The sequence below is a fragment of the Mastigoproctus giganteus genome, chromosome 10, assembly GCF_048544385.1.
Source record: "Mastigoproctus giganteus isolate SK-2022 chromosome 10, ASM4854438v1, whole genome shotgun sequence".
NCBI classification, from domain to species: domain Eukaryota; kingdom Metazoa; phylum Arthropoda; class Arachnida; order Uropygi; family Thelyphonidae; genus Mastigoproctus; species Mastigoproctus giganteus.
The window spans coordinates 27,563,450-27,575,894 of NC_143584.1; the positions used below are offsets into that span (position 1 = coordinate 27,563,450).

At 33.6% G+C, this 12,445-nt stretch overlaps 1 protein-coding gene across 6 annotated transcripts in view; it reads left to right on the top strand.

Moving 5' to 3' along the window:
• The window catches only part of CadN (neural cadherin), a 1,307,274-nt gene that overhangs the window by 1,091,122 nt on the left and 203,707 nt on the right, over positions 1-12,445 (top strand). For 4 of the 6 annotated variants that reach the window (XM_090383766.1, XM_090383769.1, XM_090383768.1 and 1 more), the window contains one exon: positions 8,112-8,276. In XM_090383766.1, coding sequence (XP_090239892.1) covers positions 8,112-8,276 — 165 coding nt within the window. Of the gene's footprint in view, positions 1-8,111; positions 8,277-8,517; positions 8,683-12,445 lie in introns of all 6 variants that reach the window. The other 2 variants (XM_090383767.1, XM_090383771.1) reach the window with 1 other exon arrangement.

Here is a 12,445-nt window from a genome sequence, read left to right on the forward strand (position 1 = left end):
TGTACAGGCTGTAGTTTTAAATTTAATTTAGAAACAGGGGTCCTCACCTCCCTTCCAAGGTCCACAAGCTATCTGCAGCTTATTAAATAAATTTCATTTTTTTTTTTTTTAATCAGAAGATCCAAGTATTGAGGTATGTTTTCCTTTTGTTAGCTTCCCTTCTGCCTGAACAATTCTGTTACTAGTTATGAAACTGTGGAGTGACTTCTCAAAGATGAAAACATAATTTAATAACAGAACAAGATTTATTCACAGTATTATACAAAATTTTTACGCACATTAATATGCTCAAGGTATCTGCTTCCCCTTTTACCACATTCTGCAATTACTTTACATATTAGAATATCCACCTTCTTATCTTTCTTCCTCACATATATCATCACCTCTAACAATTTCTTTTATATGCGAGATTCCAATTAAACTAACCTATACAACCTTATATTGTAATATATGTATGTATGTATGTATACAGGGTGTATCGTAAATAGTGGTCCAGAGTAAAGGAGTCGGTACACTGTGTTCTTAGGTATCACGTACAGGAATTTCAATTACTTTTAGTCAAGATTCTCGGAAAAAAATAAATTTCATTTTTTTTTTTAAATTTCTGTGTCTTGCATCACTAATTTGCCTATAATTTCAGCAAATATCAATATTTTTTAATTCTGTTTTTTTATTATTACTCCTGAATAGGTGCACTATCGTAAACAAATACATTCGACTAATTTAAAGTCAAAGGTTTTTAAAGAAATTCATTTTCCAGGGAAGGACGACCGAGAGTGTACGATGACGAAGAAATATTGGAATTAGTTCACGAAGACCCGTCAACATCTGTTCGTGCCATAGCACGGAGGACAGGCATTTCTACAAGGACCGTACACCGTGTTTTACAAAGACATGAGCTGTACCCTTACCACTACCAAAGGGTACAAAGTTTGTTGCCATGAGACCGGCCATTAAGAGTGCAGTTTTGCAGAGAAATGCTGCGCAGGATTCGGGCGGACCCACAATTTTATAACAAGATTTTATGGAGTGACGAATCATCATGTAAAAAAGATGGTTATTTTAATATGCATAACCTACACGGCTGGCAGCTGGAAAATCCCAATTTAATGAGGCAAAATCGATCCCAGTATCAATTAAAAATAAACTTGTGGACAGGGATCATTGGAGGGCAAATAATTGGCCCTTTTGAGCTACCCGATACATTGAATGGGGAAAACTATTTAAATTTTTTGCGAAACGACCTCCCTGAGTTATTGAGAGATGTCGACCAAGAAATACGAGACACAATGTGGCTGCAGAATGATGGCTGTCCCGCTCACTTCGCTGTTATTGTACGAGAACATTTAAATCAAACTTTTCCACAAAGATGGATTGGGCGGTTAGGCCCAATTTTATGGCCACCACGTTCACCGGATCTCAACCCCCTAGATTTTTTCTACTGGGGGTGTCTGAAAGAAAAGGTCTACAAAGAGGAAATCACTTCTGTCGAACAATTGCGTCAGAGGATTCAAACAGCGGCTGAAGAAATTAATGCAAACGTTTGAGTCTGCGAGCAAACGGATTTGCTCGCAGACTCAAACAATCTTTTATTCGGCGATGCAGAGCATGCATCACCGCTAATGGTGGCCATTTTGAGCATTTCGTTTAGTTGAAATAAATAGTTAATTTGAAAAGAATGTTTTATTTCAAAAAACCCAATCAAAGAACTTAAAATAAAAAAGCTTTGAATCCAAAATATCTTAGGCAATTAAGCTGCTTTTTGTTTTAAATGCCAATAACTTTTTTTTTCTGAACTGTTAGCAATTAATGTTGTACCATTTTAGAATCTTGATTTAATAATGATTTTTTTAAATTAATGGGCACTGACAGTGTAGTACATTTTTTTTAGACAATATGCACCTAAAGTCACATGACTTTTTGGAGATGAGTATCAAAATAGGAAAAAAATGAATTTCTTTAAAAACCTTTGACTTTAAATTAGTCGAATGTATTTGTTTACGATAGTGCACCTATTCAGGAGTAATAATAAAAAAACAGAATTAAAAAATATTGATATTTGTTGAAATTATAGGCAAATTAGTGATGCAAGACACAGAAATTTAAAAAAAAAATGAAATTTATTTTTTTCCGAGAATCTTGACTAAAAGTAACTGAAATTCCTGTACGTGATACCTAAGAACACAGTGTACCGACTCCTTTACTCTGGACCACTATTTACGATACACCCTGTATATGTATATTTGAATATCCTTGACATAATTGGGATAATTCTATTAATCTTTCTTTCTCATATTACATATTCTGGAGGATAAACTCACAAGTACAATTTATTCTATTAAATCAGTTAAACAGTTATTGGCAACAAATTTCTCACCTGATACATATCTTATGTTTACCGACACTTCTAATTACAGATAAGTAACTGTCTCTCACTCTCTCTCTGCTATCTGGCTGTCATCTATTGTTCCCCCGGTTCTATCTTTAACAATATAGTATTCTTGTAGTGACCCCCCCCCCCCTCTGACTGTTCTGTTCATTACTTTCTCTTTATAAGTATTACTACACAGATTTCGTTAGCAAATTTTCTAGGCTCACTTACTTGCTCCCTTTCCTTTTCTTCTTCTTATACGCTTTTTTCGTTCCGGCCTTTTTCAGGGTCGTCCTTCTGGGCTTGGTTTCTGCTGGCCCACTAGTAGCACTCCTTTATGCGGTTCTCTCCGGCTGTTCTTTCCGGGCATGGGGGGGTCCTTCTCCGGGGTTGCTTCTCTGGCCATATGTGAGAATCTCGATCTCCCACTCCTTCCCAAACTTACTTCTCACTTTCTCTGTTATTACTTCCCACTAACTGTCATTACCCGAGACTCCGTTGGCAAGCCCTCCTCACTCCCAAAAAAATTCTCTACACGTCCCTCTCCCGAGATACTCTCCGAACTAACTCTTCTCCCTTCCCTCTTCTCCTTTTTGTTCATCTTCCCCCTCCCCTTTTTTTCACCAATCAATTGCCATTTCCCCTTTTTCGACTTCATTCTCATTCGCTCATTCACGTCCCCTTGTCTTGACCCACGACAGGTAGACCGAGCCCCCTTCTTGTGAGTGAGGACTTCCGGCTTCCAGAAATTTCCCGAACTTTCAATGGAGCATCCGGATGCTTAGAGTTTCTAGAACTTTCTATCGGACCATCCAGAACCACTTACTCCTTTAGTCTCGCCTATTATAAAATGATCCCTCCTCCGCTCTATTTACGGTAAACAAGCACTGTTTCCAACCGGTTCTCCTATTGTAGCCTCATTTCGGACAGCCCCCCTGCTGCTTCGCTAATCTCTCCCTTTTGAAAAGTACACAGTGCAAGCAAATCTGCTGAGAGCTTGTCTGTTTTTAACTTAGATATTTATCAAAAATTGGTAATTATAAATTCCTAAAAATATATGTAAGAATAGTTCTTACAGTATGCAGTTTGTTTTGGGAAACAATAAACATCCAACAAACACCCAGATTATAAGATTATCTTGTGTGATGTGCTGGAGAAGTTCAGAAAACTAGTTGAAATATAAGTATTAAAGTACACTTCTTGCACTCTCTTCTCAAATTTTTTCTGGAAATTTGATTTTCAGAAAAAATTGTGAGAAAACTTTTTTTCTGAAAATGAAAAGCAAAGGGAAAAATTCCTTCATTTATAAAAGAAAGGAGGGAAAAAAAGGTACCAAACGATGGAACACTAATATGATTTCAAGTTACTTGAAATTTCCATTAAAAATGCTGTTCAGTTTTCTTATCAGCTGTAAAACATCAGAGAGCATTTCCTTAAAATGCAGACCAGTGTTATCGGCCTCCTGTATAATTTTCAGTTTACTTTGCAGGTTTAATTGTCTCTGTTTATATTTTGTTGCCATAACTGCTATAGTATTAAAAAAATAATAATAAATAAATAAATAAAATCTTTAAAGATGCAAGCTCCAAAAAGGCATCAGCTGAGGTGAGGTCTGTCACTTAAAAATGACACAGAAAATAGATTATAACAAATTCTTCTTTGAGCCCACTATAACAATTGCAACTGATCTTAATGATGTTTTTCAGTGTATTTGTGTTGTATCTATCATGAACTGGCTTTGTTCGTTTTAAAGTAAATTCTAAGAAGTCAGTGCTGTCTGTCAGAAATGTAGAACCACGTTGTCACATACATGCTGGTAGTGGAGCAATAATAAAACAACTATTCCAGGCTTTGTATTGCCATTCAAAATAACATTATTTGTTTCTCATGGGATAAAAATGAAATACATATTAAATTGTAATACGTATTAAAATGTATTTTGTAAGTACTTTGTAATACATATTAAAAACCAAATTTCATAATAAAGACTATTATACATACGTATATACATAAATTGTTTATATGTGCTTTGTATAAATGAAAATTTTTTATAAACCCAAAGTTTATACAGACAGTCTTCATTATCCGAGGATAATTAGTTCCAGAAAATTCCACTTTATTTAAAACTGGGCCAAATTTTCGTTATGTGTACTTGTGTATAGTAAAAAATGGATTGAAAGAACTGAAAAATTAAACAATCCTTTTATTAGACAATTTTTATTATAAATATGTTGAACAATGTAAGGTTAAGTAAAGTTTATTGAAGTTACACTATTTTATCAGTGTTATGAATAAGGAATGAATCCAGAGTTGGCTCTTTTTTTTTTTTTTTTTTTTTCGTATTTTTTCAGATAAAATTGTGTCGTAGCATTTAGTTATGTCTTTAACTTCGTGCTTAACTTTTGCTGCATGATCATAAAGAGGGTCGTTCTCACAAAAATATTCAAGAGTTTGGTCAATTTTCTCAAGGGCTTCCTTTAATTTTCAAATCCTCGTAACTGTGGGGACATGGAAATTGAATACTCAGATATCTGGGACCCCCAAGATTCTGTTGTATTAAAAAGAGTAAGAAGCCCAATAACAACCCTTGCAGAACCCCACTCATTACACAGGACTGTGAAGAGCACTAGTCATTTATAACCACTCTTTGTCTCCAACTAATTAACCATCCCTTTATCTGCAGTAACAATGTTATTTATCTGCAGTAACATTGTAGCAATGTGGCTTCTAATGCCACATTGCTACAATTTATATAATTGTGTGTGTGTGTGTGTGTGTGTGGTACAATATCAAAGGCATATTGAAATCAAGTATCAAAATTATCCTTTGCATCCACCTTATGACTGTACTCCTATTAAGATGACATTACATTATTCTGTAACTACTGACTCCATTATTTTCTCTAACACGAAGGAGAAACACAGGTCTGCAGCTACCTATGTCACCCTTTGAACTACTCTTGTGAATAGGAGATATATTTGTACATCTGAAAGCTCTAGGGACTTCTCCTGAATTAAAGGATGCACTCATTATTATGTCAAAGATTTAACTGCCTCTTTTGCAATTTCTTTTAACATAATTGGATAAATTCCATCTTGCTTTGTTTGCTTTTAGCTGCAGTTTCTCTTCCATCTTTCATTTGGCCATTATAAAATTATTTCACTCCCACTTAATATTAGATAGCAAGCAAAATGTTCGTAACTCACACATGAACCACCTCTGCAATTCTGCCATCAGTCACACCATCTCTTGGCATGGTATGACTAATAATTTCTAGATAAATCCTAAATCTCTTTTAAATAAAAATTACAATTACAAAATATTTAAAATAATAATATAGTTTCAAAATAACAATTTAAAATATAAAATAACAATATAACAATATAGTTTCATGTTTTTTGCGTTTAAAAAAATTTGTGTTTTTTATTAATCTTCTCTCTCTCTCTCTCTGTGAATTAAATATAGGAAACATAAAATAAATTTGATTTCAGCTATTGTTCAAATATACCCTTGTATCCTCTAGTAGCAGTTGAAGATGTCAGAAATTATCATTTTGAGAATTTATTCTGCATCCAAGTGTTGGGCTCATTTTGCTGTGGCCTAAATCTTGTTGGCTAGGTGGAGCTGCTGTTTGGTAACAGCAATATAGTACTTTGTTTGAAGCAGGTTATTCTTAATTCCAGATCAATCAAAAATGTATGCCATTACTCTTTTGAGCATTTTTCTCAATTGTGATGTTAAATTGACTGGTATGAAATTTGTAAATTCATGTGTTGTGGTCATGTTTTGACAGGAGTATTAATGTTTTTGCAATTGGCAAGTTTCACTCCTACAGGACACAACAACAACCTTGCTACAGTGATCTCACAAAAGTTGTGTAAGTGAATTTCCAATTGAGGTGTGCAGTTTTCTAGCACTTAGAAAATTTTACCAATTCATGGGGATTCGTCTCTTTTTGACACACATACATCATTACCATCCTGTCTTATCTTTGTAATTTGCATAGTAGTTGGCCTAATCTTCCCATTAAAATGGGCTGCAGACCAAATTCAGATTCTGTTATAGATGTATGATAAACTAAAACGACACTATATGATTATTTCTGCTAATAAATTTGTGCATGTGTGTGTGTGTGTGAGAGAGAGAGAGAGAGAGAGAGAGAGAGAGAGACGTTCCATTGTGTTAAATCCTTTTTCAGTTGTAATGCCTGGCTCCTTACATCAGTAATTTTTTAATCTTTTTCTTCCATTGAGTTAACACTTCATCTCAAAGACATAAAAAAAGAGTCTTATCCTTATTTGTAGTGTTCTTTAATTATTCAGTAAAATACATTCTGCTTCTTAGAAAGCTTAACTAAGATTGAATGTTTACTTGTGAACATTATATTAGTATTGCATTAGTATGCTGATTTTGAGTAATTAATTTGACATGTAAATATTAATTTTAAAAATAATGTCATTTTAATGAAAATTATTAAAAAAACATCATATAAAAATATTATGCTAATACTCTTGAATTCAGTATAAGAATTCAAATTGGAAGAGACTTGTTTTTCCACTGATAAAAATTTTATTTTACTTTCTATCTGTGTAATTTCTTAACAGAAGTTTAGATTTCATAAATTAGAGGAGAAAATAATTTTGTAAGTTAAATGATATAAATTTATTATAAATGCATGCTAATTTAAATAGTCTTAGTTCTTCTTGCATGAACATTGAAAAAAAAATTGCACTTATTTTGTTGAATGAAATAATGAAAATGTAAGCTTTAATGGTTGTTTTAATTTGGATTTTTTTTTAACCCTGTGGAAAATGTTTTTCTGTAAATATGATCTTTCACAAAAATGCTGCCTTTATATAGATCATGTTTAATAAAAAGTACAGTAAGTACTTGAGTATTAAGTCACGAAAGGTCAATCACCCAAAATCATGAAATGCTTACAGCTTATTTCAAGGCATGTTTTTCATCAAAGGTTGAATATCACTATGATTCACTTTACTGTAAGATTCTTAAAACTGTATTTAAATTATGTAATTTTTGAAGACTAAATGCACAAGGCATAATATGTTATGAGTGAAATTAACTATATAATATCAGTGTAAATATTATATAGTTACAAGCTCTGCACAAGTCTGGGTGGTGATGCCCACTGAGAATAAATAACAGTAGTCTCCTCTACTAGAGAAGCGTTATTTATTCGAAGTAGTGCAATACCTGGTATCTCGTTGTGAAGATATATCTCATACCCACAATATGAGATAAAATCAAACAATGCCTTTACACTACTTATGTAGTTAAATTTATGGGTAAACTGTGGTGTATTTACACCGATATTATATAGTTAAATTATATAAGTAATACCTACCAATATATTGGTAACATTTTTGTGAAATATGAGTAAATGCTAAATATGTGTATTAGCACTATTATTAAAGAAAATATTCAGAAACCAATCAGGAGCAATCTGAAGCAACATCTCAAAGTTCAGTAATGCTTCAGTTTAAAAATAAGTGTTTTTTAAACATCTCCTCAGAAAATGTCTTAATTTCATTGAAAGAATAAATGAAAAATATTATGCAACTCAACTTGCTTCAAGTTACTCTTGTAGAATACTCTTCTTAAAATTATTCTGTATAGCATGAAACAAGACAAAAAGTTCTTTGTTATTTGTTTCCTGCCTCATTTTGATTTTAAGAATTAAATAACTATAAATGCCATAACACTTGAACTTTCATTCTAGTACAAGCTACGTTTGGTTGCATCGGATAATCTTAATGAGAATCACACCACTGTAGTAATCCACATCAAAGATGTCAATGATAACCCACCTATGTTTGACCGTCCTACCTATGAGACACAGATTACTGAGGAGGATGATCGAAACTTGCCCAAGCGTGTCTTGCAGGTTATACTAATGTGATTCTATAAGCTTTTTAATTTTTTTTCCCCTCAGGCCTGAAATATGACTGACGCTGTGATGCTGCTGCTTTTTTTTAACCTGTGTTAGTTTTTTTTTTCTTTAATTTTTATCTTATGTAGTATGACTTAGTTTAAACAGTCGTTTTTATGAAATATGCATGACTATATTTTATTTTATTTTTATTTTATTTGTCTGGCATGTGGTTGCACGTCTTATTTTTCTCTAGTACAACCTTACTCTTGTGGCATCGGATACTCTGCATGAGAACAGCACGTTGGTGATCATAAAAGTAAAGGATATCAATGATCTGCCACCAAAGTTTGATCAGTCATCTTATGAGACTACAATTCTGGAAGGAGATGAAGATGGCTTACCTAAGAAAATAATGAAGGTACATTTGCACATATCAAACCACACATCTTGGGTACCTTCTTCCCCTTCTTATTTTACCTGATAAGAAACATACAATATTAATTGAATTTATAATACTATATTTTACTTTATTATATAAAAATTAGAGGAATATTGAAAGATTTTAATTTATAAATAACAATTAATGAATATCCTATACCTGATTACTATACGTATTAAGAAAAATACTAATCAGTAGGATTTTTAACTTTTAAGACTATCTTATGAGTTAAAAATCTTCTATATTTCATTAGTGAAAATTACATCATATTAATGTAACTTTGTCATACTACATTTCAAAAGCCTGCATGAACTTCCTTTCTGCTTGCTTTTAATAAGTATATAGTGTGTTATTTATTACATTTTACTTCAGAGTTTTTAATGCTTCTATTTGAATTATTAATCACCATGCCATCAGCAGAGAAATATGTTTATTGGATTAATAATGTCCTTTGTTGCTATGCAGACTCTTAAAATCTGAATATAAACCTAAGGTGATAGAGTGGATGCTATTATGCAAAACAAAAATTTGGTTTTTCTTTTGCATAAAAGGAAAACTAGTTTTTGTTTAATTCTGCTGACTAGTGAGCTGCTTGTATTTAAAACAAACGTATAGAAATGGATTCAGTATAACTAAAAGCTGTGATAGTTTGCTGATATTAAACAAGTTTATTGAATTTCCTTTACTAGAAAATACTGTTTTGAGGGAAAAAATTACATTAAAATAAACTAATGCTATTATTTATAACAAAAGAATTTCCATTTAACTAAATAATCTTTCCTGAAATATACAAAAGTTTCAAATTTATTCTTTATGTTTGGGAGAGTTTTACCAATGCTTGTTAACAGAAGGAGCTGTTTTTATAGAGATGGGATACACCTGAATAGTCCCCCTCAACTTGGAAAGGGAAATCTGGTGGTTGAGGGGGGGCTCAGCATTAACACACTACTTTGGTCCCTGCTTCAACAAGACAGGCAATCCTGGGATAGCTTTCCCAGGACCCTGGCATCCCACTTATAAGCATATTTTTTGCTTATCAAGTAATGGGCATTCTTTTTGAGCTGAGCTCTGTGGTGGGTAGGAATCCTGGGGAGTGAAACAATAAAATCATCCATGAATCCTAATAACCTAAATCTTTCTTCTTGGACCCCAACAAGGTCTCTTACAGAAGCTAACAGAAATAAGCATAGTATCTTCATAGAAGAGGCCCATAACATATGACATATCAGGTCCACCACCAAGCTTCTTGATAATGCATTCTACTTTTAAGAAGCCCATGGAAAATCTCACCCTTCTTTATCCAGAAGGGCTTGGAAGGGTTAGCAGCTCCCCCCAAATCTGTTAAAAGGCTGTGTTCTGGGACATCCTTGTCAAAAGGAAATGTGAAAAAGACGACCCCATTCAAGAAGACCCCATTCAGAATTATCTCTGAATGGGGTCTTCTTGAAGTGTCCAAAGAGGTATGTTCTGTCATGATGCACTTGCATGTGCTTGATGTGGTGCAAAGGACCATGAAATTACATCATGTTCAGCCCCAAAATCCACATGTATTAACAGTCAAGGAGAGCACTCTGTGTACTCTTGAGCATGTTAGAGGTGGAAAGAAGAATAGGAAATACAGCAACTTAAGACACAGTTGAACATATTGTATCAGAAGAAGAGGAAAGTGGTGAAGTATAAATAGCAAAAAACCTTCATATCCTCTGAAGGTTACATAGAGATGTTGTATTGGAACTCAAACTGAAATAACCATTTCTCCTAAAAGGGTCATTTACTCCTTATTGCACATATATCAAGTTTGCAAACATATCTTATCAGAAGAAGAGGAAAGTGGTGAAGTATAAATAGCAAAAAACCTTCATATCCTCTGAAGGTTACATAGAGATGTTGTATTGGAACTCAAACTGAAATAACCATTTTGCCTAAAAGGGTCATTTACTCCTTATTGCACATATATCAAGTTTGCAAAAACCTGCATAAAAAGGCCATTTGGCTGCCACCCTTATATCAGTACCTCCTATTGCTTCCCCCCATACTGAAAAACTGAAATAATACAAGAAAAAAATTAATGTTGAGGTGAAGGAGGTACCAGATGATTCAGTTTTGGAACTCTTTGCAGAGGAAGAGATGGATTTGACTCATGCTGAAAGGTTCAGTGGTTTTTTTTTTTTTTAATACAGAATTTTTAACTCCTAATGCAGAAATTTTAATTCTGTGTTCACAAAAATCTAGATTGTGTTAATAGTATGCTCTCCAATGCTGTTACAAAACTAAACGACCTGTCTCTACCTCATGCATTACTCCAGCAGCCTTCCATAAGACCTGTGGGCATAGACTTTATCATTTTCAAGTAAATATTTCTTTAGAAGTAAAGATCTTCTTATCTGTGAAGAGTGTTATCTGTTTCTGAAGATTATTCTGTGTCTGTTATTTTGCATACTGCTTCGGTAATAGTTTTTATCACAACCTCATGACCTTCCTATTCCTATACAGTAGGAGTTAACAGCTGCCTTGGCCTCCTACAAAAAAGCACACAGCCTTTATTTTGATTTTATTAACCTTCAAATGGTTCTGGGTAATGTTCTCATTTTCCTGGCTGTCACCTTTTTGTTAGTAGAGAGAATTTTGAAAAATTTGGTTTGCCGAGAGCATTATAACCTCTGGAGTTCTAGTTGCATATTGACAGCCCTATCTAGAGTGATTTTCTATTCGGCATGTGCAGTGACTTTATTGAAGATTTGTGTATATTTTAATTGCTGCAGTTATTTGAAAATTCTGAATGAGCAACACTATACTTATTTGTGCAGTGCTACAACAGCTCTTTGATTTTATTTTGATTTTATTCATCATCCTGCTCCATGTTAACCTGTACAAGAAAGCAGTGCCACTACAGTGCATTCTTGTACAGGTTTTAATAAATATTATTTTGGTAAATGAATGGGAGATTGAATTTGCTTATACATTTCATTGCTAAAACTATCTGAGAGTATCTGAAGCAGTACTATAAATACCCTGGCATCCAACACATATTAGAGCATCTTGCTCCTGGGAGATAATGGCTAATTCCAGAGTTTACATGGCAGGTAGGTTGCATTACCAGTTAAAAGTAAGATATAAAACCTTATCACACTCAATGACAGATAGCTGAAGCATAATGAGATCAAAAAAATAACTTAGATCCTTTCAGAAGACAGTAATTACAGATTGTCATCAAATAGGTTTCTTCATTCACCAGATAATAAAAAGAGTGAGACATTCAAAATCAGCTGTTGCAGGCATCGTATGCTAATGAAAGAACAGACGATAATGTGACCATTCATCTCAAGCCAAGTACACCCATTAGTGATCTCCAGAGCATGGCAACAGTTGAAACAGATAATGAGAGGAAGTTGCAAATACACGCTTAATGAACTGACTGAGAGAAAATTGACAGTACTTTGATAAGTATAGCACTAACAGTCATTAGAAAAGCACCTCACACAATGGGTTACAGAAGTCATGCAGCTGCTCATATGGCAAAACTCATTTCCAGCAGTGCAAATTATCACCTATTCTGGTACAGTGAAAAGAATTATTGGATGTAGCAGTATTGTCAGTACATGATGAATCATGCTACACAGTCCAGAGAACAGTATTGCACAAATTGTATTGAACCAATAATGAAGTTTAGTGTGGTATGCAGCTGTTTTACAAGTTTTAGTCTTTTAGTCTTACTTGCATTGTGGAAATTCTTGGATGGGGA